Source organism: Lutra lutra, chromosome 15 (genome assembly GCF_902655055.1).
Source record: "Lutra lutra chromosome 15, mLutLut1.2, whole genome shotgun sequence".
Lineage (NCBI taxonomy): Eukaryota > Metazoa > Chordata > Mammalia > Carnivora > Mustelidae > Lutra > Lutra lutra.
This window is the reverse complement of record NC_062292.1, coordinates 40,920,636-40,947,155: the sequence shown is the minus strand read 5'-3', so window position 1 is coordinate 40,947,155 and position 26,520 is coordinate 40,920,636. Positions and strand designations below refer to the sequence as shown.

Genomic DNA, 26,520 nt, shown 5'->3' with positions numbered 1-26,520 from the left:
AACCCACTGAGCCACCCAAGCACCCCAAGAGAGGGAGTTTTTTTTTTTTTTTAAAGGTTAGCTACCATGTGAAATCTGAAATGATATAATGAAGTTTTCATAGTCAATTACATTAAAATCCCATTTTAAAAAATATTTTATTTATTTATTTGACAGAGAGAGACACAGTGAGAGAGGGAACACAGCAGAGGAAGTGTGAGAGGGAGAAGCAGGAGAGCCGGATGTGGGACTCGATCCCAGGACCTGGGATCATGGGATCATGGGATCATGGGATCATGACCTGAGCTGAAGGCAGAGGCTGAACGACTGAGCCACCCAGATGCCCCCAAATCCCATGTTTTACATATCACTTAAAAAAAAGATTTATTAGGGCGCCTAGGTGGCTCAGTTGGTTAAGCGACTTCCTTGGGCTCAGGTCATGATCCTGGATTCCCAGGATCGAGTTCTGCATTGGGCTCCCTGCTTGGTAGGGAGCCTGCTTCTCCCTCTGACCCTCCCCCTTCTCATGCTCTCTCTCTCTCTCATTCTCTCACTCTCAAATAAATAAGTAAAATCTTTTAAAAAATATTTATTTATTTGAGAGAGCAAGTGAGAGGGAGCACAAGTGGGGGAGGGGCAGAGGGAGAGACTCTTCAGGCAGACTCCCTGCTGAGCATGGAGCCCAATGTGGGGCTCAATCCCAGGACCCTGAGATCATGACCTGAGCTGAAACCAAGAGTTTGATGCCCAACCGGCTGAGCCACCCAGGCGCCCCTGTGTAACACTTTGAATGGATCTCTGACCTATGTGTGATTTTGTAGCAGTATGCATTGGGCATTTGGAAAATACTGGAACTCTGATTTCTGCCTATGTTCCAAATGTTAACACACTTTATATGTTATACAGTGAGTTTTTTAAAGTCACATTCGTTCACATCACCCCTGATCTCTTCAGAAAAGTCTGCGTATTTGGGAAACTCTTGCATTCACAAAGGCAGATACAAATTTTTCAAGACTTGAACTTTCCCCCCAAAGCCTGGATTTTATAACTGACCACCAGTACACTCAGCTGTTGTCTTTGAAGCGAGAGGTCCATGTGTTTCATTTTTGAGAAAATATCTACCAAATATTCAGGTCCAACTAACCAGAGTTTTTCAATTAGTCGTTCCATCAAGTCAAAATGACACGCCATGAAAAGAGCAGTGAGCAGTGCTGCACTCCCTCCCACGTTGGTAGAGAGCTGATGCGCCCGGTGTATGCAGACCATATTTAATTGAAGACAAGGCACACTTCCTCCTGTTTCTTCTCGAGTAAAGCTGGCTTTCCCCCCAGGGAACATAGCGTGAGGAAGCACACTGTGATCGCTAGGGGCACGGGTTCGGTGCTCCTGGCTGATTCCTGGCCTCAGCAGCTTTCTCCAGCCTTTGCATCGTTAGAAGTGATGCCCAGCCAAGGGTCAGCAGACTGTACTCCGAGAGGCACTGGCCTGGACAAGCACTGGGGAAGGGATGGTCTGTCCTGTGAGGCTCGCCATAACTTCCACCTCCTGCTCTGGCTGGGAGAATGAGTTTTACCCCTACCCCTACTCCCTCGTCCGGGTTCCCTACCTCTGCTCCCGTGGTTTCCCTCTAGACGTACAGTGTCGTTTCCCCTACCGGACTTGTGGCAAGCAACCCGAGGGCAGGGCTCTGCGTCAGAAAGCCTCCTGTAGGTGACCCTGGCGAGGAAAGAGGGGATGGGTGGGAACTGACATGTGGCTGGGAGTCTGTACTGGGAAGGACACAGAGGAGGCGATCCTTTTCCTTGCACAGAGAGGCGTGTAGCAGCTTTCCTATTTCTCTGCCCCAGTGTGAAAAGGGGTGGGGAGCTTCTGCCCTCAGAAAGAGGTTCACCCAGCCTTGGGGTTTTGGTGAGTTTATTTTTTATCTTGGCTCGGGTCTTTTTTTTTTTTTTAAGATTTTATTTATTTGGGAGGAGAGTCAGCATGAGTGGGGGGAGGGACAGAGGGAGAAGGAGAAGCAGATTCTCTGCTTAGCATGGAGCCTGATGTGGGGCTCGATCCCAGGACACTGGGATCGTGACCTGAACCAAAGGCAGATAGATGCTTAACCAACTGAGCCACCCAGGAGCCCCTTGGCGTGTCTTTTTTTTTTTTTTTTTTTAAGATTTTATTTATTTATTTGAGAGACAGAAATCACAAGTAGGCAGAGAGGCAGGCAGAGAGAGGAGGAAGCAGGCTCCCCGTGGAGCAGAGAGCCCAATGTGGGGCTCTATCCCAGGACCCTGGGATCATGACCTGAGCTGAAGGCAGAAGCTTTAAACCACTGAGCCACCCAGGCACCCCCCCCCCTTTTTTTTTTAAGATTTTATTTATTTATTTGACAGAGATCACAAGTAGGCAGAGAGGCAGGCAGAGAAAGAGGGGGAAGCAGGCTCCCCGCTGAGCAGGAAGCCCGATGTGGGGCTCGATCCCAGGACCCTGAGATCATGACCTGAGCGGGAAAGCAGAGGCTTAACCCACTGAGCCACCCAGGCGCCCCCCTTGGTGTGTCTTAAAAGAACTTCACTGGAGCCTCGGATCAGGAAGCCGCTTCCTGGTCAATTCCTCCCCAAGATTCCTGAGCCACAGTCATGGCTTGGGGGCAGGTGAGAGAGAGGGTGAAGAATGAGGGCTGGAGTCTGCAGAGGGGGGGTTGGAGCGGAATGGCAAGGGGAGGAGGAAGCTGGCTGGGCCCTAAGTGTTCACCTGGCATCAAGGCAGAGCCCTTTGTCTGTGTTGGTGCCTCTTCCCCTGATGTTCCTGGCCCCAGCCTGGACATGGGGTGAGGAGGTGGTCATAGTCCAGGATGACCTCGGAGAGGCTAAGTTTACCATCAACAAAGGCCCAGCTGTCCAGCTGTTGTTTCTATGTATGTCCCAGCACATTGTTGGAGGGGAGTGTGGTTCATCACCTAAGTCAAGGTCAGGAACTGGCTATGGCTGCTACTCCCAGGGGGAGAGTGCCCAGACCTCTGGGTGCCAAGAACTTGAACAAGATGGCTTCCCAGATAGCCCTTTCCCTGCGCCCTTAATCATGAGCACTCCAACCTTATTTCAGGACCCTGGGGAACAAGCAAGGATTCTCCTGAGCCCCAAAGGACAATTTCCTGTGCTGTCTTTGGTCAGAAGTGTTCTCTCTGTGTTGTCCATTTGTCCATTCATTTATTCAACAAACACTTATTGAGCACTTACTATGTGCCAGACACTGTGCTGGGTACTGAGGAAACAAATGAATAAGACATGGTGTCAACATTCAAGTTTGTTGTGGCTTCAACATCGTGGGTTAAGTGCAGGGAAAGAGGGACACATGGGGGCTGTGGAACCTGGACGAGGGCTCCTAATGCAGTCTGGGGTGGTCTGGGAAGGCTTCCTGGAGGAGGCAGTGTAATGCTAAGATTTGGAGGAGGGTAGGTGCAGTGGGCTGGGGGTGGAGTGGGTGACAAAGGCCTTCTGAGAAGCCTCTGCTGCTCCAGCAGCTTTGAGCAGCTCTGTATGGCTGGAGCTAAGGGAGTGTGGAAGTCAGGGAAGCTTCAAGAGTGAGATCCCAAAGGACATGTAACTTGATTACGGGGTTTGCATTTCATCCTGAGGCCACTGATGGGGGACATGGGGAAGTGACATGACTGTATCCTCATTTTAGGAAGATGGTTCAGGCAGCAGGGGGATCCTAGAGAGGCTGCAACTAAGCGGGCCACCCGTGGTGACCCAAGATGACAGAGGCAGGTTGGGGACCCCAAGCAGGGAGCAGGACCAGACTCGGTGCTCCACTGATCCTGGGGAGCGGGGAAGGAGAGGAGTGGTGGGTGACCCTGGGATTAGGGGGTTGGCTCGGGGTGGAGGCTGTGCCATTTTCTGTGATGTGAAGAACAAAAGGAGGGACATACATGGGGTTTGGGTTGGGACCCAGGTGTGAGGAGGGGCTTGCTGATGGCTGAGCATGCTGGCAAAGAGGCAGCCGTGCGCCCCGGTCTGAGGTGGGGGTGTCCCCGGCAGGAGACACAGATTTGGCACCAGGGATGGACAGCAGGCTGGGATTCTGTCCCCACTGACTCACCATCCCCTCTTAGCCCTGGGACTAAGTTCAGCCTTCTGACAAAGAAGAAAACAATGTCTTCTGCATTCTGGGAAGAAGGAATAGAGGGAAAGCAGTGAGATAGGACCAGGACCCAGGAAACCTGTGTCCAGGTGCCCAAGCCTGGCTTCCAGGCCCTGGCAGGGTGGCGGATCTGAGGCTCACTGTGGTGTCCCCAGGGCCTGGGTCAGTGCCTAGGACCCAGGCTGCCTCCATCATGAATATGTGAATGAAGGGATGGCAGCTGCGTGGGGACTTCCAGAGTTCCCTGGGTCTAGAGCACTGGAGGGGTGGGTAGGGTGGAGGGGTGAAGGGCAACAGGCAGGAGGTGGGTCAGGGCCATGTGGGCTGTGTGTTGCTGGCTCTGCTGAGGAGTGGCGCAGGTTGAAGTCAAGCCATTGATCCAAAGGGTTGTGTCTGTCCACAATGGGTGCCTTTTCTAATTGGCCTAACTATAGTAGGTAGTTCTTAAGGTATCTCTTCCCCAGCCCAGCAGTGTCAGCACTAGCTGAGAACTTGTCAGAAACGCAAATTTCCAGGCTCTACCCACGACCTGCTCAGCGAATGGGAAACTCTGGGGCTGGGGACTGGGAATCTATGTTTTGCCAAGCCCTGCAGGCAATGCGAGAAAGGTTGACAACCACGGTGCTAGCAGAGGCGGGCTCTTCTGACACCCTGCTGTGACTGAGCCCCCATCTGGGGCCAACAACTTTCTCAGCGGGGAGAGAAAACTATCCCTGGAGAGAGATGGTGCAATGCCTCGAACCAGCTGAGCCTCGAGGACAGAAGTCCTGTGAAGTAGAGGGGTGTGGAGTCCGGGAAGGCCTCCAGGAGGAGGTGGCTTCCAGCAGGGACTCCACCGACTGACTGAAAGCAGAAGAGGGAAACGTTTCTGCCTCAGAAGACCGCAAGCTCCAAGATACAGAAGGGGAAAGCCAGGGAATTCGGATGGGAGGCAGGAATGGACTCATGCGGCTAGGACGGAGGGGCAGGCAAGCTGGGACCTGGGCAGGAAAGGCCTGGTTGGGGATACATTGTGTGGAGGGGGGGTGGGCAGGGGGAGGGGGAGGTGGAATTGGGAGAGAGACACAGTGAGCTGGCTTCCGGTTCCAGCCTTGCTGACTGCTCACGTGCCACTTTGCAAAGATTTTGTTTCTAGCGTGGGGTCCACCCCTGGTTTGCCAGCTCACTCTTACCTCTGTCCCCTCCCAACCCCACAGAGTCGGCCCCAAACCCCACCTGCTTATTATGGGATTTCTGGAGAAGCAGCCTATTTTTCAGGGACCTGTCCAGGCCAGGGCCGGCCCCAGGCTCTTGGGTGTGAGGGCTTAGCTGGCAGCACATAGGAGGTCTGGGCTGGGACTGGGGGTGGCCTTTGGTCCCCCTCCTCCATTATAGCCCTGGGCTGATAGGGGAATTGGGCAGATGGGCTGAGAAGGACTCAGGTCGGGTAATGCTGAGATGGAGGAGAAGGTTGCTCAAGGGTGGACATGAGAGGCTTGGGCAGGGTGTGGGAGGAAGTCAAGGGTGTGGGAAGGTGGTGGGGACCATGCAGAGCTTTGAAGGAGGGAGTGTGACAGATGCCTGCTGTCGAGCTGGGGTCAGCCTGCTCTCTGCCCAGGGCCGGGGCCTTGCTGGGGCTCTCCCTGCCATGACCTCCCCAGCTTCCAGCGCCCATCCCAGACCCCAGTCAGGCCTCTCTGGAGGGGAGGGAGAGGCCTCGTCCTGATAGTGTCTCAGCGCAGAGGAAACTGGCTAACACCATCTGTCGTTGCACAGCCAGACCTCTTACAATTAGGTAGATAGAGAACAGCTCATCAAAGCATCACTTACAGCTTCTAACGTTGGGGCTTTGGGGGTCCAAGGTTGATCCGTTCCAGACTCCTGGCAGAAAGCCTCCTGCTGGCTGAAGACACACGTGGCCCGTATCTCTGTGCCTGGATGACAAGGGCAGGGCTGGTCAAAGAGCACAGAGTTCTGGGTGCTGGTCTCACCATGGACCCTTCCTTGCCGTGGGATCTTGGGTGAGCGGCTTCATCATTCCAAGCCCCCAGTTTGCTCGTTGGTAGAATGGGTTGGTGATAGTACCTACCTCGGCGTGTTACCTTGAGGCTTCAGTGAGAATCTCCTCAGAGCTATCGTTCATCAAGCCTTCGCTTCATGCCAGATATTTACAAAGCCCGCCAGACACATCACCTCACTTGGGCCTCCCGGCAACCCTCTGAGGTAAGCACCGTTATTGACCCATTTTACAGAAGGTGAAGTAGAGGCTGGGAAGGATTAAATTGCTGAGGTTACACTAGGGAGTGTTACTAGTGAGTTGTGTGTCCATTCCCTGGCTTGGGCCATGTCTCCAATGCCATAGGCTTTAATGGCGAGTCTAGGTTGTGGCAGAAAATTGAAGGGTGAATCGGAAAGCTTTTAGTTCCTTGTTCCTTCTGCCCTGGTCTCCTCGGCCCATAGCCCTGCCTCTTCTTAGAACACAGCTGCGGGGAAACCTGGCCCTGGATCAACTGATGGGCTTAAGAGGAGGTGGATGGAGAAGGCGGGGAGGGGACTGGGGGCCGCTGAGGTGATGGCTGGAGTATGTGGGGGCAGGGCTGCCTGGGAGGCAGGCTGAGCCTTGTCACTTGCTAATCTGGGCTCCTTGGCTTCCCAGACAATGCCCGGACAGTCAGTTGGGCAGGCATTCAGGCTGACAGGTGTCACCACTGAGGGGATGGGGCCTTGACTCCACAACCTACAGCCTTACAAGGCTTAGCTCCTCTGATCAGACACTTCCTTCCTCGCCCTGTGGCCTCCCCAGCCCCGGGACATTGGGAGCCGTGGGACCAGAGGCTGGAAACCCCTCCAGGTTTTCTCCCCTCCCCTCATCTACCCCAAATTGCTCCCTCTTCCTGGGTTGGCCCCTTTCTCCCTAGATCCGGCGAGTCCTGGTTCTCATTCCTTCTCCAGCAATTGTTGCATCTGTTTTCCATCCAGCGGGGAAGTCTTGGGAGATCTGAGAGGGCACAGACCACCTGGACCCAGGTCATGGCTGCCTCAGACTCTCCCTGAACTTCAAAAGAAGCTAAGGGAAGGCCATCAGCTTTGCCCCAGGGAGGGGGCGTCCCTAAGGAGGCCAGGCTCGCCCTCAGGCCACTAAAGTAATCGTCTGAATGAGGAAGCCCAGTTTCAGAGAGGACACCGCTGCTGGGTCAATCACGGTGACCCTACATTGTGTTAGGGTCCAGAAGGCCTACAGCAGGGTCAGACTAAGGGCGGCGGGGGGGGCGCGGGGGGGGGCAAAGCTCCATTCACTGGCTCTGTACAGGGCGGGGCTGGAGATGAGGCCGGTTGAGGTGTGTGAACGAGATCAGTCTGAGCATTTCACACAAAACTGTTCACAGAAGGGATCACAAGAGAGTGAGTGCAACCTCACAGGAGAGAATAGAGAGCTGGAGGATGAAGGTTCTAGTAGGTTAGGGCTGGGGTGACCAGGTACAGCCGTGGGGGTTGTTCAGCTCACGTGGACCTTGGAGCAGGCCGGGCCTGGCCGAAGGATCCCCCATTGGCTGTGGGGCACCGCTTTCCGGGGCACCTGGAGGGCACATGTGAGGGTAAAAGGCAGGGCCAGGGTTATAGGAGAGTTCAAGCAGGAATGATAGGGAGACAACTGGGTGTAGCCAAGGGGACGGAGTGCCGGGCTGGCCTTTAGGAGACCTGGCCCATTCACTGTGTGGCCCCTTCTCTCTGGATCTCTCTTTCCTCCAGAGGACAGTGACTGCCCTGGGCAGTCTTCCTGCTCTGACATCCTGGCATCCTCTGGGCAAGTTCAGAGCTGACTTCCAGGAAGGGGCCAGGCCCTGGTGGGCTAGATTCTGGCCAGGGATGCGTGAGGGTCTGCTCCGGGCTGTCGGGCCCAGGGAACACTGGATCTGAGTGCCTGCCCCCAGGCCCGCCATCTTTCTGCCTGGCCTCCTGAGCATAGCCTGAACCATGAAGTCCTGGGCTCGTGAAATGTCCAAGGCATTACAGAGTATGTTAGGGTCTCACTGCGGGTATAACAAATTTCCACAACCCTAGTGATTTGAAAGAATGCAAGTTTGCTATCTTGCATGTCTGGAGGATAGAAATCCAAAATCAGTCTCCCTGGTCTCACAGCCAAGGTGTCGGCAGGCCTGCTTCCGTCTTGAGGCTCTTGAGGGAAGATCTTGAGGGGAGAATCTGTTTCCTTGACTTTCCCAGGTTTTAGAGGCTGCCCGCATTCCTTGGCTCAAGGTCACATCCTCTGTCTTCCAAGCCAGCAACATAACAGCATCTTCTCTCTTTTTTGATCTTTCTTCCTTCATCAGGTGTCCTACTACTGACCCTGATCCTAATGCCTCAGTCTGATAAGGACCATGTGATTAGACTGGGCCCACAAGGATAACCCAGAATAATTCTCCAACTCAAGCTCTTTCATTTCATCAGATCTGCAAAGTACTTTTTGCCCTAGAAGGTAACATGTTCACATTTTGTTCATTAGGACATGGGCCACTTTTGGTGACCCTTATTCAGCCCACCATAGGGAGTACTACCTGGGGATCTCACAGGGCCATGAAGACTATTTCTGGCTCTGTGTCTGGGGAGGGTCTCCCCTGGCCAGGTGGGTGTCTGTGCAAAAAAAATAGACACAGCCTCAGCGTTCCCAGGACCGCAGCTCCTGCTCCACAGGGAGAATGGTAAGTGGGCAGATAAGCACTGAGCTGGGGGTGGCTTTTAAGGAGGGTGACAGTGAGCGAGGAAGGCAGGAGAAAGTCTGCAGAAGCACACTCAGTCAGGGCAGAGAGTGGGGCCCAGGGCCAATGCCATCCAGCAGTGGCCCCCTCAGCTGGGTCCTGAGCATCTTCCCACCAGAGATTGCCAGCCTTGCAGGCGGATCCTAGAGGCCTCTGCCTCCAGAGTGGTCCACAGGTGAAGGAAGACTGGGGCAGGTTCAAGGACCACAGGGGGTGACAGTCCCACTTTTGAAGGCCACTTGTGAACAGGCAGCAGGTAAGAGGTTGACAGGTCGGGGTGGAAGTGAGAGTGGAGAGCTGGACCACACGGTGTGGAGGGGTGTCGATGGGGCCTGGGATGAGGCATCCTGGCCCCACTCTGTCCCATTAGGGACTGAGCATGGCTGACACCCCAAGGCCCTCAGAGGCTGTGATTCATTGTGGTCCCTGCTGACCCTCATTTGTTCTTCCATTTGTCAATGTTTTCTTTGTGCTTCCCTTCCAAAACACAGAATTATCCAGATAATTCATTCTTTTTTTTTTTTAAAGATTTTATTTATTTATTTGACAGAGAGATCATAAGCAGGCAGAGAGGCAGGCAGAGAGAGGAGGAAGCAGGCTCCCTGCTGAGCAGAGAGCCCGATGCGGGGCTCGATCCCAGGACTCTGAGATCATGACCTGAGCCAAAGGCAGTGGCTTAACCCACTGAGCCACCCAGGCGCCCCCAGATAATTCATTCTTTTGGTGCATCTTAACTTCTTGTAAGAAAGTTCTTGTATAAATTATAAACATGACAAGCCAATGCTCTAAACTCCAGCTGACTCACCCCAGCCTTCACACCCTTCTCTGACCTCCCACTGCTCCTTGGTGGTTGTCTGTCCTTACTGTCCATCCCAGGCCCTGCACCCAGAATCCTATGCCTCTAAGCAACTTCCCAGACCCTGTCCCTTCTCCCTGGCAGCCTTCCAGCACGGGGGCATTCCCAAGTTGACCTGAGAAGAACCGAATTGGACCGGCCTCTGTTGGGCACCAGAATGGCAGTAGCCGGAGGATGGGGCCTTCTGTCCCTCCGTAGGCACTGTGGGTGTGTCTCCTTAGCATACCCCTGTCCACCAGCTCTCTCCCCCACCAGCTCCCTAACCTCTCGCTGCCTGGGAGTCCTCTGGCTGGCCTCCAAGAGGGGGTCAGTATCCTGCTTGTCCTGTCCCAGCCTGGGAGCCTGGCCCAGGAGATGACCGACGATAATAGTCACAGGATTAACATAGCAGGCATTGTCTTTCTCTGACTATAGGGTGGGTATTATGTGTTCATCAACTGTTCTAAAAATACCCAGTAAACAGGTGCGGCCTCCAATGGCACCAGCCCCCTGGATTCTGGCTGGAGACCGAGGGCAAGGCAGGGGAGAAGGTGAGTTAGTCTTACTGGGTCCCAGGCATGGGATTTGGGGTGCCGTTTGGAACCCGGGTAACCTAGATTCCCAGAAGCTCACTTGGAGGGGGGTGCAGAGCATCCACAGACTCTCAGAACTCTGCGTGCATAGAGGTGGGTGCTGCTGCGACCACCCCCTCGGCTCAGCCCCAGGAACCTTCGCTGGAGTCCGCCTGCCGTGCTGTTGACATCACTCCCAAGCCCAAGCAAACTCTTAGGGCCCATGGACCAGAGCCACACGAGAACCCCCAGATCTAGTCTATAGGCCTCTTAGGCTTTTGTAGTATGGGCTCAGGGATCTGATTTCTACATTTCCTTGTGAGAGATGTAGGTCAGCGAGACAGTTAATCCTCCCCCAGCCCCTGTTGGGCCCCACAAGCCTCCTGGCGCCCCCCCCCCCACCAGAGCCCCGGGCTATGCACTGGTCCCGCTGTCACTGCTCAGTGCCTCCTCTGGTCTGGCCGCTCATTCTCTCCCCTCTTCAGCTGGCGTCCCCCTAGGTGGGTGCTGGTTGGACTCAGTCGGTGGCCTCTGTGTGCACAGGATCTATGTGAACCCTGATCTTGGACACACGTGTCTTCAGGGAGGGTCTGTGGTGTGTCTGCTCTGTGAGGGGGGTATGTGTGGTGGGAGGGGGTGGGAGGGGCAGCGGCTCTGTTCTATTTTTACTGGCCAGTTGCTGTGGCCCATAGTTTTCATAGCCTCCCCTCTGTCTGCCCCTCATAGTCTGCGGTCCTCGGTGAGACACAGGCCAGCCCAGCTCCCAGAACCTGAACGAGGTAAGTGGTTGCAGCCCAGAACTGCGGATCTAGGTCGAGCCCAGAGAGAGAAACCGGGGCTTGAGTTAAAGAAGACACAGGGCTTGGAGAAGGAAGACCTATGCCATGGCCTGTGCATTTGGGTTTGCCGGTGGAATGGTCCTAAGATGCTCCCACAGTCCTTTATCCTTAGGAATGACCTCTCTCCTGCAAAACTGTAACTGGAGGTAAAAATCTCCACTGCCCATTTTCAGGCTAAGAGCCAGGAGCAGAATTACCCACAAGGTTGCTCAAGGGGCCCCAGGGTAGAGCCTGGTGGATTGTGTTATACCCCAGGCTTCCCAGCAGGTCCCAGAGGGAGAGGGCGCACAGAGGAAGGTGGTGGCATTGGGAATCGGTGGGGAGGGGTGGCAGGGCTGCATTTGGAAGTTTAGGAAGAGCCTGACGAGCAATGAAGGTGGGCAACGCCTACAGCAGAAGACAAAGAAGGGGCTCTGGTGTGTGGGACTCGGGGGAGCCTCGAAGACCAGCCCCCAGCCCCTGCGGACTGAGGAAACCATCTTGCCTCTTTGTTCTTTGTCTCTGAGGGACATGTTCGGCTCCCCTTGCCCACCCACCTGTATAGCAGGGCAAGAGCCGCTGGGGGCAGACTGCCAGCCCCACTGTCCACTGCTCCTGGCTCCACGGAGTAGAAAGTAGTTGGTGGGGCCCTCTAGAGGGAAGGCCAATGGTGACAGCATTTGGGGTTGGGGCACGAGAGTCTGTGAAGGCAAAACAGAGGGGCACCTTCTATATTGGGAGCCATGGCTGGGGGGGGTGGGGGGGGTGGACGAGAGACGGTACCAGCCACTGGAATTGGGGGACTGTCGACCCCACAGTGGCTCTGAGGTTAGGCTTTCCTGCTAAGAGCTCAAGATGGAGGGTGTGGGGGGTGTGGGAATATAATGCTTGCTAATGATCAAAGAGGACTGGGATGCCCTTGAAGTGGGGTCCAAGGTCAGGGGGTGGGGAGCAGAGGGAAGAACATGAGCCTAACCAGAAATTTGTGTCCCTGATTATCAGGTGTGAAAAAGATTGGCTCCTGTCCCTATACACACACACACACACTCACATACACACTTATCCTTACGCACACAGACGTTCATACGCTCAGCTTCAGTCCCCTAGGCTAGTTGATATTCCCAGTCCACCCCACAGGGCCTCAGGGAAGGGAAAGCCCAGCTCTGAGTCAACCCCTGGCCATCCTTCACTCCCTCCCTCCAGCGGTGGATTTTCTAATTATCTCCTCGCTTGCTACTTGTGGGGGAAATGGAATGCGAGCCCTCTGACCTCACATTCGCTGCTATCTGCATCCTGACTTCTTATCAGGTTTCTGTTTGTCTTCCACAGGACCTGTCAAGGGGTCCCATCTGGTGGGTATCAGAGCACAGGCTGGGGACCCCGGGGCCTGGCATTTGTCAGGGGGCAAGCTGGGGGGCAGGCCCTGGAGCTTGGCAGGAGACCGAGGCTGGCCTGGGCCAGGAGGGCCCCATGCTGGTGACAGTGGGCTCTCTGAGGGAGGCGTGATCATGGCCAAATGCCCACCAAGGGAGAGGCACATCCCCACTCAGCCGAGACCTGCTGCCCCCTGGGGACTGGCATTATGGCAGGGCGGTAATGATGGACAGAAGGACCTGGAGGTGTTTCTTCACCAGCTCGTGTTTCTTTTTGGACTTACTTGCTTGTCTTCAGAGGAGTGGAGAATAAACAGCTGGTCATAAAATCTAATTTCAGCCAAATATCTGGGGAATTTATGGGTTGGATCCTACCTCTCCTCCTGTGCCCCCGGGTGACAGCTGAGACTCTGGGGTCACACTCCCTTTCCCCCTTCTCCACCCCAGGCCTCACCCTCCCCAGGAGGCAGAGGCAGAGGTGGGAGGCCCAGACAGCTTTCTGACAGATGGGGGAGACTTGGGACAGGTGGCCGAGCCCCATTCATGGGCTAGGGGAGGAGGCTTCACAGGCACACGGGGAGAGGAGAGAGGTGGCTCTGGAATGAAATGACTGAGCCACTTTACAAACATCCTTTAGATTCTGCCCTTCCACCACCCTCCCCCCCCATACCAAACCAGGTTCCTGGGCCAAATTCTAACTCCTGACCCTGCACGTCCTGCCCCCGCCTCCCCATGCATACACATGTCTCCCCCATCCTTCACCTCACAACCCAGCTCGGCATGCCGGTCCTGCCTTGCACACCTGCTCCCGCCAGAGTTGTCCTTCTCCTTCCCCTGATCTTTTGCACAACTCCACCCTCTACTGGAATGCTCTTTGTCCAGGCCCAGGCAAGATGGTGGGTCAGGTCTGGCTTTGGATGTCCCCCTGCGCCACCTCAAGGACCCCCTTCTTGGCCTGGGTCCCCCATCTATCAGGGGTGAAGGGATCCCCGGGACAACCCAGTCAGGGGGCTTCGAACTGTGCTCCGCAGACCGGGGTCCTCACCGAAGGCCGCGGGCTCCTAGGTACCCCTTTCAGCCTGTGGCGTTGGCTCTCATTGCTTGGATTTGTTTGCTTCCAAGTAAAATTTGGTTTGAACGAAGCATTTAAGAGCTTTTTTCAGTGGACGACAATTTATCTCACCCCTTTGCAGAGAGGAAAACCGGCCTGGAGAGGGTCAGATAAAGATGAGAGTAGACGGCAGGATTTGCCCGGCCTGCTGGTTTAAGCCCCTCCGTGCAGCGCAGGGCCCCCTCTCCGCCCCACCCCTGGGCTGTCAGTCACACTGTGCCCGCGAGCTGCGCCCGCCCTGGCGCAAGGACACGGCCCAGCGCGGGAAGAGCGCCCCCTGGAGCTGGCCCAAATGGCAGTTACCTACATCCCATCTTTGCTCGGTGCTCTCCCTCTTTCGGATTCTCCCCTCTCGCACAACTTCAGGGACGCCCTCATCCGTCGGACAGACTCTAAACTCAGCACGTTGTGGAGGGCCCACGACCTCACATTTCAAACAGATTTCTATGGATTCTATTCTGTTCCCTACGAGGGCTGGCGGACTTTGCTGGAAAGGGCTCAATAGTAAATATTTTAGGTTTTGTATATTCTATTGCATATTCTTTATTTTACACCCTTTATGCAACACAAGGCGGGAGGGGACCAGGTTTGGCCTGGGGTCTGTAGTTCGCAGACCCCCGCCCTACGTACCCGTCCAACAGAGCCGCTTACGGTTCTTAGAGTGCTTCTTTGCATTTCTAAGATCTTTCTCTGTCTTGTGAGCGAATGAGGGAATGAACGAGTGAATGGATGAATGAGTGAATGAATGAAAAGAAGAATCAATGGGCAAACATTTTTCTTGTCCTGGACCTGTTGGAATCCATTCCGTCTGATTTCTTCCTCCTGTTGTCTGGCTCTCCTGGGCCAGGCGGCTGACACAGCAGCAGGGCCCAGCTGGGGTGGGAGGCAGGAGTTACAACTTGCTTGCTTTGTGCCCCTAGGTGCTGCCCCCCCCTCGACCGCCACCATGCCTGAAGTGTAAGTAGCCCCACCCCCCCTGCACCCCCTGTGCCGCAGATTTCAGCCCCATAGGGGAGGCTCCATCTGTTCAAACCCCGAAGCAGCTCCCCAGGAGATCAGGTTCTCACGTAGAAACAGTCCTGCGTACTAGGTCCCCTGTGTCACCACGCGTCCTCCTAGCCTTTGAGCAGAACCTATGCTCCAGGTTGCCTAGGGAAGACCTCTGTGGCCTCTTACAGAGTTCGTGTCTGCACAGGCCAGATGAAATGCATGTGCCAGGTCATGATTTGGCTCAACAGATGAACAAAGCTTTGGGAATTTGCCCACAAGGCCAGGGATGGAAGCTTTCCCATGCTGGAACCCTGTGTTGAGGCTTCCCTGAACCTCCACCACTCCACCCCAACTTACAATGGCTAATGCCTCCGAGCAAGAACCCAGTAGTTCAGAGGGCCACCGGAGTTGTATTCTGTTCTGCTGGAACCCTTGAGCTGGTCTCCCTGCCTGATGCCCGCTGTCCTTCTGGTGTGTGGTTCTCACCACACCACCACTGCCCAAGCTTGTCCATGTTGTTCTGTTGTTGCTTATGTCTTCTGCATTATTCACACTCTGTCTTTTGCTCTTTCCTCCTGTCCTTCCTGTGATGGATGCCTGAAGCGAGGTAAGTGAGATCTGGGGTATCTTACCATTCTTGATCACTTGTCTAGGCCCGAGGGAGCATCCTGTTTTGGACAGAGTCAGTCCAGTAACAAGGGATTGCCATTGGGTTATTCTACCCCTGCCCAATGACCAAACATCGAGAGAGGAGCAAAGAGGTGTCCTTACCCGTCCCTCAGGTCTCAAATAACGCTGACCCTGAAACAGTCCTGATTTATCGAGGCTGCTGAGAACACAGCCTGTGTCCCGTGCAAGGTCAGGAACTAGAGAGATCGGGCTGTGGGCTCTGATCTGACAAGGGTGGGAATCAGCAGCCCTGACAAAAGGGATGTTTGGCACAGAGATTCTCAGAGAGAATCCAGTTCACCGTTTCTCAATAGCCATATGAATTTCTCAGTTTTGCTGAGGCTCCTATTAAAGTGAGTTGCCATTGATCGATGGTCAAACGAGGTGGCCCGTCAGCTCACCAAGAGGCGGGAAACAACACTGCGACGGACATTTGCCATGGGTGCACGACAGGATGTAAACTGTGGGTGGTAATGATCGTGGCAACAGGCCACTTCTCCCACAAGCACCCTAACCTGAAACGTAGCCCAAACCCCGCTTTAGGAGAGGAAGGGACAAACAAACCCTTCCGAACAGTGGGAGTGGAAGTCCCACATCCCATGCATGAACTATGAAGCCCATTCATCTTCCCCCATTTTCTCCCTTAGAGCCTGCTCACTATGCCCTCCTGGTGCACAGCACAGTTCCAGTAGACCGCTGCTCTCTGGCAGCAGCCAGAATCAACAGCCCATGGTCGGGAGGAGCTACAGGTGCTCCGAAGGCCTCACAGCCTCATTAGTTAGGTGTTGAGCAACGCTCCTTACCGGCCTCTCCCCTGGTGGCAGGGGGGCGGGGGATGCTGCCGCAAGCTAAGACTTGTGAGAGCATACATAGTGAGCAAGAATATATCAAGTCTTTTTAGTAAGAAGAGAAAACAATGTTTTTATACCTGAGTAAGATGAAGATGGATTGTGTTGACATTAAAAAAAAAGCTGTGATGTGCAACAAGACATACTTCCTGATGTGTGAAATTCACAGCTCATTTCCAGACATGATAGATCATCGAGGTATGGGGATATTACCGTGCAGAGCGCTAAGTGGGTGCGTCTGTTTCGTGCCTTTCAAAGGACTCGAGCATCCATGATGTCATTCTGTCTGTATAATTCTGTGGACTGAGGAAGGTGGGTCTCGGCGTCCTTATTTATAGATGAGGAAGGAGGTGGCCATAGAGGTCACGTGACTCACACAGGACCCCCACCAGCACTGGAACCAGGATTGAAAGTGAGGGCTTCAGCCTTTAGGTCAAGGTCAAGGTTGCGGTCACTGACGACAGCATTCCTCGAATTTGAGGGGTTAAATCTCAAAGATGGGGGACGTTTTAGGGGCGAGGATTCTGGGTATAATGGGGGTGAATCTGGAGGACACGCACGCTGGCCTAGACCAGATTTCCCATCTGCAGCCTCTACCTCACCACCCATCTCTCTCCTTCTCACCATCAGAGAAAGTCCAAGATCACGGCCTCACGCAAGCTCTTGCTGAAGGTGAGGCTTTGTGCTGGCTCTGGGGGGAGAGCCAGTGGGAGGCAGAGGGCGTGTGGTGGAGATTCTGCGGGGGTGTGGAGGGTCAGGGGATGGTGAAGAGGAAGGAGGCCAAAGGGAGGAGGCTGAGGAGGGAGGCTGGTCATTGCCTGGAGCCAGGTGGTCGCTGAGTGGAAACCTGAAACTAGGGAGACCTGGCTCCTGCCCAGGTTCCTGAGGGAAGGCAGTGACCAGTTTGCGGGCGTTCATCCACTGGTGGCTGCCAGAGGGCCTGCTTTATTTTGGCCAGAGTTTCTCTCTTTGGAGCTCTGTGGGCTGAAACAGACCAGAAGTGGCTACGGGGAAGACTGTGAGGGAAAACAGCTCCGGGGGCCTAGAGACACTGTGTGTGGTGGCCCAGGGTTCCTTCTCACCTGGCCCACCTGTGGGTCGCACACACACCTGCAGGCCTCGGGACCATCTCATCCATGTGCTCCCGGAGCTGCCTGCTCTGGGCCCTGACCAGCACGAGAGGATATCGTGCTTGTAGCGCCAGGGGCCAAGCCGGTACCAGCCTGGGGTCCTCCTTCCCCTCGAGCCCTGATGCTGGGTGGGGAGCACGAGGGCCCTGGGCCCATGGTTCAGCAGGCTCTGTCCTGTGCAGAGCCTGATGCTGGCCAAGGCCAAGGAGTGCTGGGAGCAGGAGCACGAGGAGCGGGAGGCGGAGAAGGCCCGCTACCTGGCTGAGCGCATCCCCACGCTGCAGACCCGCGGCCTGTCCCTCAGTGCCCTGCAGGTGAGTCCGCGGGGCTGAGCTCCGGGCCCGGGCGGCCGGAGCCTGCACTAACACTGGGGCTCCAGTCTCCGTTCCTTCCCAAGGGGCTCTTCCCTTTCATGGTCTCATGTCCTCACACAGGCCTCTGGGGGGTGGTGCTGGTAGATCCCCTTTCTTTCTGTCTTTCTTTCCTTCCTTCGTTTTTTCCTTCCTTCTTCCTTCCTTCCTTCCTCCTTCCTTCTTCCTTCCTTCCTTCCTTCCTTTCTTTAGTTAGATTCCATTTCACAAGTGCAGGGAGGGAGCCTCGGGACATGTCCGTCCTTCCCCTACAAATAGGTTTTTAATGTTTGAAAAACACAGATAACTGTTTAAATGCCAGTGACTGCAGAGAAAGGAGACCGGAAGGAAATACAACAAAATGTCACCAAGGGTCACCTCTCCCCGGTGGCAACACTTGTTATTTATAGTTTATTCTTTTTATTTAATACCTAGCTTTCAAGTTTTCTATAATTTGCTTATTTTTTTGAAAAAGATTTTATTTATTTATTTGACACAGATCACAAGTAGGCAGAGAGGCAGGCAGAGAGAGAGGAGGAAGCAGGCTCCCTGCTGAGCAGAGAGCCTGACGCGGGGCTCCATCCCAGGACCCTGAGATCATGACCTGAGCCGAAGGCAGAGGCTTTAACCCACTGAGCCACCCAGGCACCCCTGCTTATATTGTTTTTTGTTGTAAGAAAACTTTTTAAAGAAAACAATGACATTCAGAAAACAAAGGGTTTACGCAGGGACCTTTTAGCAGCCATGAACTTCAGAGCGAAGGGGTGTTTCAGCTCCTTTCCAGAATGTAGGTATTGCAAAGGCACCGGGCAAGAAGGCAGAAAGGGAGGCTGGGGTCCAAATGACTCCTCTCCCCTTTTGTCTGTTCCTGTGCGACGAACCTTGCTTCCCCCAGGACCTGTGCCGGGACTTGCACGCCAAGGTGGAGGTGGTGGATGAGGAGAGATATGACATTGAGGCCAAATGTCTCCACAACACCAGGGAGGTGAGCTTGCAGGAGGGGAGGGGCATGGCTAGCCCAGGCTAGCTGCGTGGTGGGGGCAGGGCATGGGCACTGATGCTGGAGCTGCGGACTAGGTTCCCTTCCTTCTGCAGGGTTTAGCAAGTGACCATGTGGGAAGCTCTGGCCCCTCCAGTCCGGCCCCATAGGGCTGGAGATGGGCAGGGAGAGGATAATCACACAGATGAAAAGCACAGCCTTCCTCCCCACCTGCCACACAGGCTCTTCGGTCTAAGAGGAGCTGCCCTCTTTGCTCACCCACACCAACAATCACATGCTGGTTAATAACCTCTTCCCTTTGTGGATGGCTCTCATGTGCACTGCATCCTTTGATCCTCCCTATGCGCTTCTGGATGAAGCAGGTGCTATTATCTGCACCTTACAAAGGAGGACGCTGAGGTTCAGAGAGGCTGAGAACTTTGGTCTGGGTCACACAGTGGTGGTTGTGGGACCAGGGGTGGTCACTACTCCCCCCACCAACTGCGGTGCTCAGCGTTCCCTCGGTGTGGGGTGTGGGAGCAGGAGCTCCGTGCAGACTCTTCTCCCATGTGGTGGGGCAGAACATGGGAGGGCAGAGCTCCTGCTGCTCTGGCAGGCTGCTCCTGGGTGCTTGTTCAAGCAGGGAGGAGGGGATGGAGTGGGATCAGAGACTACTCTCTTCCCTTTTCTCCCCATCAGGAATGATGATTTGCGGCATCACTAGTCTCCCCAGAATTCCCTCCAGAGATAGCACCCTGGGAATTCCCCCTAGGGGTCTAGGACTTGGGGGGTTATCCACCTGACTGGGTCAAGGCTGTGCTCTCAATGAGCTGCTTTGAAGGCTCACGGGGAGGGACTAGTTAGAAGCAGGAATGGGCCACAGGGATAGGAGGAAGCAGCCCCACACTGCGAAGAGCATTCCAAGCCAGACTTGTGCTGAGTTTGGTGGGGCTGCCCCATCTATTCCCATTACCATGACAGAGATGTGCTTTATCTGTCCATTTACTCATTCATTTATCAACAAACACCTGTGGCTGTTCCGAAAGGGATGGGTGGGTCTGAGTGTCCCAGAGGGTCTGGCCTGGAAGCTGGAGAATGTGGGGTATAGCTTTGGCTGGAACCCTAGAAGTCTGAGACCCTCAGGAAGGGTGCTCTGAGGTGCTCCCTTGCCATTGGACCCTTGCTCCTTCTCACCTGCAGATTAAGGACCTAAAGCTGAAGGTGCTGGACCTCCGTGGAAAATTCAAGCGTCCACCACTGCGTCGGGTCCGGGTCTCGGCTGACGCCATGCTCCGGGCCCTACTGGGCTCCAAGCACAAGGTGTCTATGGATCTGCGGGCCAACCTGAAGTCAGTGAAGAAGGAAGACACAGAGAAGGTGAGGACCCTTCTTCTCAGAACCTTTCACCCCCCTGTCCTGTCACCTGTCACTCCATCACATAGCCTCAAGCAGGAGCTCCTGTTGGAGGCTAGGCAGCCAGATAGAACATTCTTGAACCCTCTTGGAGTGATGAAGTCTTGTGATTCTCTTTGGGAGAAAGAGAATCTCTTTGCTCCCTTCCCTCAGGCTGCTCTCAATCTGAGGAGGAAACTGGGACCCAGAGGAAGCCAGACTGAGTAAGAAAGTAGAAACAGCACCCAGTGTGAAGAGAATGTGCAATTAGGGTGACCAGGGAGATAGTGCCCTCTGTCACTAGAGGGGAAAAAAGACAGCAGGTCATTAGGTCATTGTGGCCATTGGACACATGAGCACAGACATTGGAGAACTGAGTTCAATCACTCATTCAGCAACAAATCACTCAGAGCTGATTGAACTCGATATATGTACCCAGAATGGATAGGCTCTAGAAGGAACATGGATGAAAGACATGGTCTCCGGCCCAAGGAGCTTCATAGAGAGAGGAAATGGCAGGTTGTATGCTGGTAAAATGGAAAATGAGCCAGTTTAGGAGGAGGTAGGCTTCTTAGAAGAGGTGGCCTTGAGCTTGCCTTGAGCACCAGACCAGGAGGTTGGCATGGGTCTGGAGGCAAGGCTGGGCTGTGGTTTACCAGAATGGGAACTGACCCTGGCACCCCGTTGCGATCATCCAGAACTCCCAGTTGACACACCTTCCTTCTTCCAGTGAAGCCTCAGCTTGTCCCTTGTCTACCCCAAATGTGTCCTTGGGCCTCACCCGTGGGGCAGGGGTGCTGGGATTTCCTCTTGTCAAACAGGCTGACTTCCCCTCACCTAATTTCTCTGGTGCCTGGAGGGCCCCCAGCTGCCCCCCGGCCTGCTTGGTCTCCGACATGTGTGTGTGGCCCCCCATAGGAGCGGCCCGTGGAGGTGGGCGACTGGAGGAAGAACGTGGAGGCCATGTCCGGGATGGAAGGCCGGAAGAAGATGTTTGACGCCGCCAAGTCTCCAACCTCACAGTAGAGGTACCTAGAGACGAGCTCCCTTCTTCTGGGGCCCACCAGCCTCTAATAGACAATAGGAGCTCTAGGACGATGGCCACTGGGTCAGGCCCAATGTGGTGCGTTGATGGGGGTCAACTTGGGTCGACTCAGTCCTGGCTCCATCCGCTGGAGACCTTGGGCAGATCATTTCTGGTTTGGGGCAGTTTTTGCTCCCCTCATCTCCAAAGCTGGAGGTTGTATCAGATCAGTGTTCTCTGAATGAGGTTCTCAGTCAGGGTGTACCGGTACCGCCAGCAAGGTTCCGGCTCCACTCCTGAGCTGCTGAATCAGTAACTCTGGGGGTGGGTCCAGAATCTGGGTGATTCTCCCCAAGACCTTGAGATCCACTGGGTTGGATGATCCCCGAGGGCCCTCCAGCTCTGACTTTCTCAGAGTCTAAGCTTTTAAAAATACCTCCTGCAAAGTACCCCAAACTCAGAGTCCCTGGCCTCGGGGGGTTCCATTCAGAGAAGACAAGACCACCCCCTGCCACCCCTGAGGAAATTGCTAGAGAAAGCAGCAATGTTAGGCCACATAAAAGCCCCACAGAGTGCTGAGGCCTGCTGCCTTCCCCTGGCACAGGAGGCCTTCCAGAGCCCTGAGCTCTCTGAGGAAGAGATGGGCAAGGGTTAGCAGGTACAGGAGAAGGGCCTGTTTCAAGGCCGAGGTGCCAGGAAAGCACAGAAGTGGGAATTAACCAGCTGAGGGAGAGGAGCCACTGTAGAGCTTCCGAAAGGGATGGGGAGCTTAGCTTGGGCCCTGGGCTGAGAAGCTGAGGCTTTATACAAGCCCTTCTGGATGATGGTCCAGCCTGGACGGGGGCAAGGGGGAGGGTGCTAGGGGTGAGAAGTCCCAGAACTGCACGTCCCATGGGGAAATCTGTAAGATGGCTTCTGCCTCTTTTTCCCTACAGGCCGGCTTGCTGCTCTGTGCTCTGGGCTTCCGCTTCCCGCTCCTCCCTCCAGCCTGGCTCCCCTCTCTGCCTCCCACCCTGCATTTCTGGAGCCTCCATCCTGCTCCCACCTCTCCCCTCCAGCCTGAGTGCCCTCCTCTGGAACTGGGATTAAACAGACACCTGAGACGACACACAGCCGTGTCTGAAGACCTCTCCCTCGCAGGGTAGAGACCCCAGCTAGCTGAGCTGGGGAGGAAGAGGTGTGGCAGCACCTTCCCCTTTGGCCCCCTGCTGCAGCCCTGCACAGCTTCCCCGACCTGTAGAGTGCCCCCAGGCATCACAGCTTCTCCATTAAAAAGCAGGGTCCCGGTCATTTCTGTAGCTCTGGCTGTGAGTGCTCAGAAGAAAGAGAAGACAGGGAGTCTGGAGAGATGGATGAGGGTGGTTCCAGGCAGGAGCTCGGGGTCCCGAACGGAGGGTTGCTCAGATTACCCGAACCTAACCTCTGCTGCAGCCCCAGCCCCTCCTAATGATGCCAGCCATCAAGATGGGCCTCTCCATTCAGAACCCCTCGTCCCGCTTGATTTCACAGTTCCCTTGCTCTGCAGACCTGGATCACCTCTCCCTGGTAGCTGCTGGGTGTTCCTGACTATTCTGGACTGAGAGGTCAGGGTGCTTTCAGCCCCTCCCCGGGCCCCACAGGTACCCAGGTGGGAGTTGCTCCGCACCCAGGCCCCGCCTGCAGGGACACCTTTGCAGTTCTACGTCTGGCCACTAGGTGGCTCCTTTCCCCATCGCAGCCCCTGGGGCTCTTCAGTCCTTGGGACCCCTGCTCTCTCCACCCTCATGCCCCCTCCTCCCACTCATTTTCTCTTCAGGCTCCTGGACGGGTCATATCCTTCAGGTCATATCCTCTAGATCCACTGGCCTCGAGGTGGGCTGGACAGTGATCTGTCCTCTAGGTCATGTTCTTCCTCCATTCCATTGATGTCTGGACCCAGAGGGTGAGGGGTGCGAGCCTGCTGGAGTGGAATGGTGGGAAGCGGCAGCCTCTCTCCCTGCCCTCCCACATGCTCCTCCTATGGAGCAGAGACCGAAGTTCTGGGAAGAGCAGAGCCTGGTTTTTCAGGGCAGTGTCTTGGCGACTCCTAAACTAACCCTATAAAACCGGGGCCCTTGGACTTTTTCACCAACCCAGCACTGGTCCCAGGAGAGGCTGAGCAGTCTGAGGAGTCCCCCTTCCCCCCGCCCTGTAACTCCCTGTTCCGCCCTCGGCTCCCAGTGTATTATTCGCCATAAATACCAGAAGCTGAGTACAAAGTACAGTGCCAACTACCCCCCGGGGCAGGGTCTAGATCCCGGGGCTGCCCAGCCTGCCAGCCCCTTGAGGGACCAGAAGCTTGAGTGGATGAGCGGAGGCAGCATCTGCCCAGGCTTCTTCTACAAACAGCTCAGTCGGCAGAAAGGCAGATGTGTGCAAAGAGCACGACTCCAACCATACACAGAAACCCTTCGGCACAAACACACCCAATCTCTCTCATACACACACACACACACACACACGCACACGCACACGCTCACGCGCGCGCGCGTGAAGCTGAAGAACCTGATGGGGCCAGTCCGCGCCCCAGAGGATGGGGTTGGGCTCCCTGCCCAGGCAGCAACAGAAACCTACCCTTCCCTGCCTCTCAGAGCTCCTCCTTGGTGGCCTGGGTCCAAAGCATGGTCTCCTTGCTCTGCCTCTGCTCAGCCCTTTGAGAGAGCCTGGCCCCAATTTCCAAAGCCAAATCTCAGTTAAACCTCAGTTCTGCCAGTCGACTATTAACCTGGGGCCCTGGCAGACTGGGATCTCCACCCTGCCTACAAACGCCGGAGACCAGCCCCAGGCCTGACTCAAAGCAAACACCTGGGTGCCCTGAGCCCGTGGGGCCAACTCAACACACCCAAGGTGAGGGCCCTCTGGGAAAGGGCCACAGACTCGCACAGAGGCTTCCTGGAGGTCGACATCTTGTCCTTCCTGTCTCCCAGCAGGGCTAGACCTAATCCATCCCCTGGGTGGGCAGAGCAAGGGCAAAGGGGCCAAACACTTCCTGAGAGCGAAGACCTGGGGGCGGCCTGGGTGAGGGAGGAGGCAGGCTCCGTCACAGGGCCGCTTTGCGGGGGAGAGCAATGTTTGGGAGGAGGCTGCTCGTGGAGTCATAGCCGTGAACAGGCCCTGGGTGGGAGGCACGGTATCTGGAGAGCCATGATTCTACTTCTTTTCACATGGAGGCCCAAGACCGGACCGGATACAGGGGCAGCTGAGCCGGGAGCTGGGCCTCCCACTGAAAACAGCTCCCACTGGCAGCCCGCCGAGTATACGCTGGGTGCCACCGTTCACAACCTCACATTTCACCCTCACAACACCCCTCTGAGAGAGAAGCACAGAGAAGTCACCACCTTCCCTCTTTGGTCACACAGCCAGTGGACGGAAGGGCCAGGATTCAACCCAGGCAGTCAGAGTCCATACGCTTAGTCACTATCTTAGTAATAATAAAAGTGATGCTCAATGCTTTATCAGAATTATATCATTATATATATTCTCACAAAATGTTAAGAAGTAGATACTTTTTTTTTTTTTAAAGATTTTATTTATTTATTTGACAGAGATCACAAGTAGGCAGAGAGGTAGGCAGAGAGAGGAGGAAGCAGGCTCCCTGCGGAGCAGAGAGCCAGATGTGGGGCTCGATCCCAGAACCCTGAGATCATGACCTGAGCCAAAGGCAGAGCCTTTAACCCACTGAGCCACCCAGGCGCCCCTAGATACTCTTTTTTTAAAAAAAGATTTATTTATTTGAGAAAGAGCGAGAGATAGCACGCACGGGGTAGGGGCAGAGGGAGAGGGAGAAAGAGAGAATCCCCAGGCTGACTTCCCAGATCAGGGCAGAGCCCAGCTGGGGGGTGGGGGGGGGGGTGGCTTGATCCCAGGACCATGAGATCATGCATGACCTGAGCTGAAAAACAAGAGTCAGCCACTCAACCGACTGAGCCCCCCACGTACTCTAAGAAGGAGACACTCTTATCTTGGATTGCAGAAAGAGCACCTGGCTGGGAGACATGAATTAGTTCACCCCGAGTTGTAGGGTTTGATAGCTGCTCGCCAACAGCTGGAGCCTAGGTCAGCCTGCCTCTGGGGTTGTCCTTTCCTGGAACCAGACCTGCCACAGAGAGCCCAACCAGCCCCTTTCCCCAAGGGACACAGCTGGGGGTCAAGAGCCCTGCTCATGCAGCTGAGGAAGTCCAATATCTCCACCCAAAGGGAAAACATTCAAAGGAGATGCAAATGGCACCCAGCTGAGCAAAGGTAAGGTCTTCCTCCAAGACCAGGGCCAGAAGTAGGGGTGGTGGAGGGATGGTGGATTTCCTGGGATGCCTGTGGTGGGCAGGAGATGGACTTCCTCCCTCCTTTGTAGGAATGCCCAGGGCTGAATGCCACCTGCTATCCCCTGCCTGTCCCAGAGCCCTCAGGACGCCCGCTGCTGCCTCTCCCTTCCCACGAGGTCCTTGTCTCCATGAGGGGGGAGGTAGGAGGCTGGGCCCCTGTCTGTCTGGAGCCCACCCCCAGCAGGGCGATCAGGACAGGCCCAGTGTCCAGGGCTGCCAGGGCTAAAGGACCTGCGAAGGGAGGGAGCAGAGTTAAACATTAGCCCCAGAGGCCCCCCACGAAGTGAGTCAGACTCCCCGCAGGGATCTGGGCAGGGCAGCCAGGGTGTGGGGGGGCAGTTTCGTTCCAGCTGGGTGATCAAGCTGCTGAAAACTGGGACAGGTTGCTGGGAATCCATGCAGTCTCCTCTCCTGACCACATGGGGCTCTCTCCTCAGAAATCCCCAAAGCTTGCCAGCTGAGGCTCCTTTTTTAGAGCTGAGGAATAGGGGGCTCCTTGGATTCCCAAGACAAACTCCTAAGCTGGTCTCTGGGTTCCCTGAGGCGGAGCAGCGTGAGTCTCTATAACCCCAGGGCCCTGGCACAGGAAAACTATGGTCAATGTCTGCAGGCCCAGGGAGGGCAAGTGACTTGTTCAAAGTCACAGACATAACTGGGAGGAAAACATAGGTCCCTGGACCCCCAGTCTCCTGAAAAAAAAAAAACTGGATGTGGGCTGAGCTTTGATATCTCAGCCAGAGGCAGAGTTCTGGTGACCTGAGCATGTGGCCCACCGCTGGCTGGCGGGGCTCAGCACACATCTGGCTCCAGGGGAGGTAGTCATTGTTTTTTAAAGTTCTTACTTTGCAAAACTAAATGGTATCAACACCATTTGGGTATTCGTATTTTAAAAATATTAGTTGGTGAAAACCCAAAGCCTGGGAACCACTGCCCTGGGTATTTTAGGGTATCAGTGGGATTACCTCATTTATTTGTTTTCTGCCTTTGCCAAGAGTCGTCAGGCATGGCTCAATTGCTCAGTGGGTATACAGGAATGGGAATAAAACGGAAATGTCAGGGTGTGATTTACAAACCTGCTATTCTGGGGCCAGGGTCCCCACTCTGACCTCTTTGGAGAAGGAGAAGCTGACCTATGAGCTATGTAGATAGGGGTGGGGGGGTGGATTCCAGAGCCCGAGGTCCGTTCTGGGAGGAGAGACACGTCCCCTTCCCCCACTGCTGTCTGGGAAGTCTTGACAAC

The 26,520-nt window shown here is 55.1% G+C and overlaps 1 protein-coding gene and 1 long non-coding RNA gene across 10 annotated transcripts; one reads left to right on the top strand and one right to left on the bottom strand.

Annotated features, from left to right (window-relative positions):
• Window positions 1-691: 691 nt before the first annotated feature.
• LOC125086137 (uncharacterized) lies at window positions 692-6,647 on the bottom strand. 2 transcript variants are annotated; one of them, XR_007123105.1, is made up of 3 exons: window positions 6,182-6,647; window positions 5,923-6,026; window positions 692-1,695 (listed from the first exon to the last, which is right to left on the bottom strand). It is a non-coding gene; the product is annotated as an uncharacterized LOC125086137 (long non-coding RNA). The 2 variants fall into 2 exon arrangements; XR_007123106.1 differs by having other exon boundaries at window positions 692-1,475.
• On the top strand, window positions 1,731-22,238 carry TNNI1 (troponin I1, slow skeletal type). 8 transcript variants are annotated; one of them, XM_047705286.1, is made up of 11 exons: window positions 1,731-1,887; window positions 3,658-3,740; window positions 10,983-11,035; window positions 14,479-14,515; window positions 15,152-15,155; window positions 16,696-16,737; window positions 17,378-17,509; window positions 18,441-18,530; window positions 19,725-19,901; window positions 20,835-20,944; window positions 21,876-22,238. In XM_047705286.1, the coding sequence occupies exons 4-10, from the start codon at window positions 14,505-14,507 to the stop codon at window positions 20,940-20,942; spliced, it is 564 nt and encodes a 187-aa protein (XP_047561242.1). In that variant the 5' UTR covers window positions 1,731-1,887; window positions 3,658-3,740; window positions 10,983-11,035; window positions 14,479-14,504; the 3' UTR covers window positions 20,943-20,944; window positions 21,876-22,238. The 8 variants fall into 8 exon arrangements, with proteins under 8 accessions (XP_047561242.1, XP_047561243.1, XP_047561241.1 ...); XM_047705291.1 differs by lacking the exon at window positions 1,731-1,887 and adding an exon at window positions 6,257-6,315 and having other exon boundaries at window positions 3,736-3,740; XM_047705289.1 differs by lacking the exons at window positions 1,731-1,887; window positions 3,658-3,740 and adding exons at window positions 6,038-6,113; window positions 6,257-6,315.
• Window positions 22,239-26,520: the final 4,282 nt, after the last annotated feature.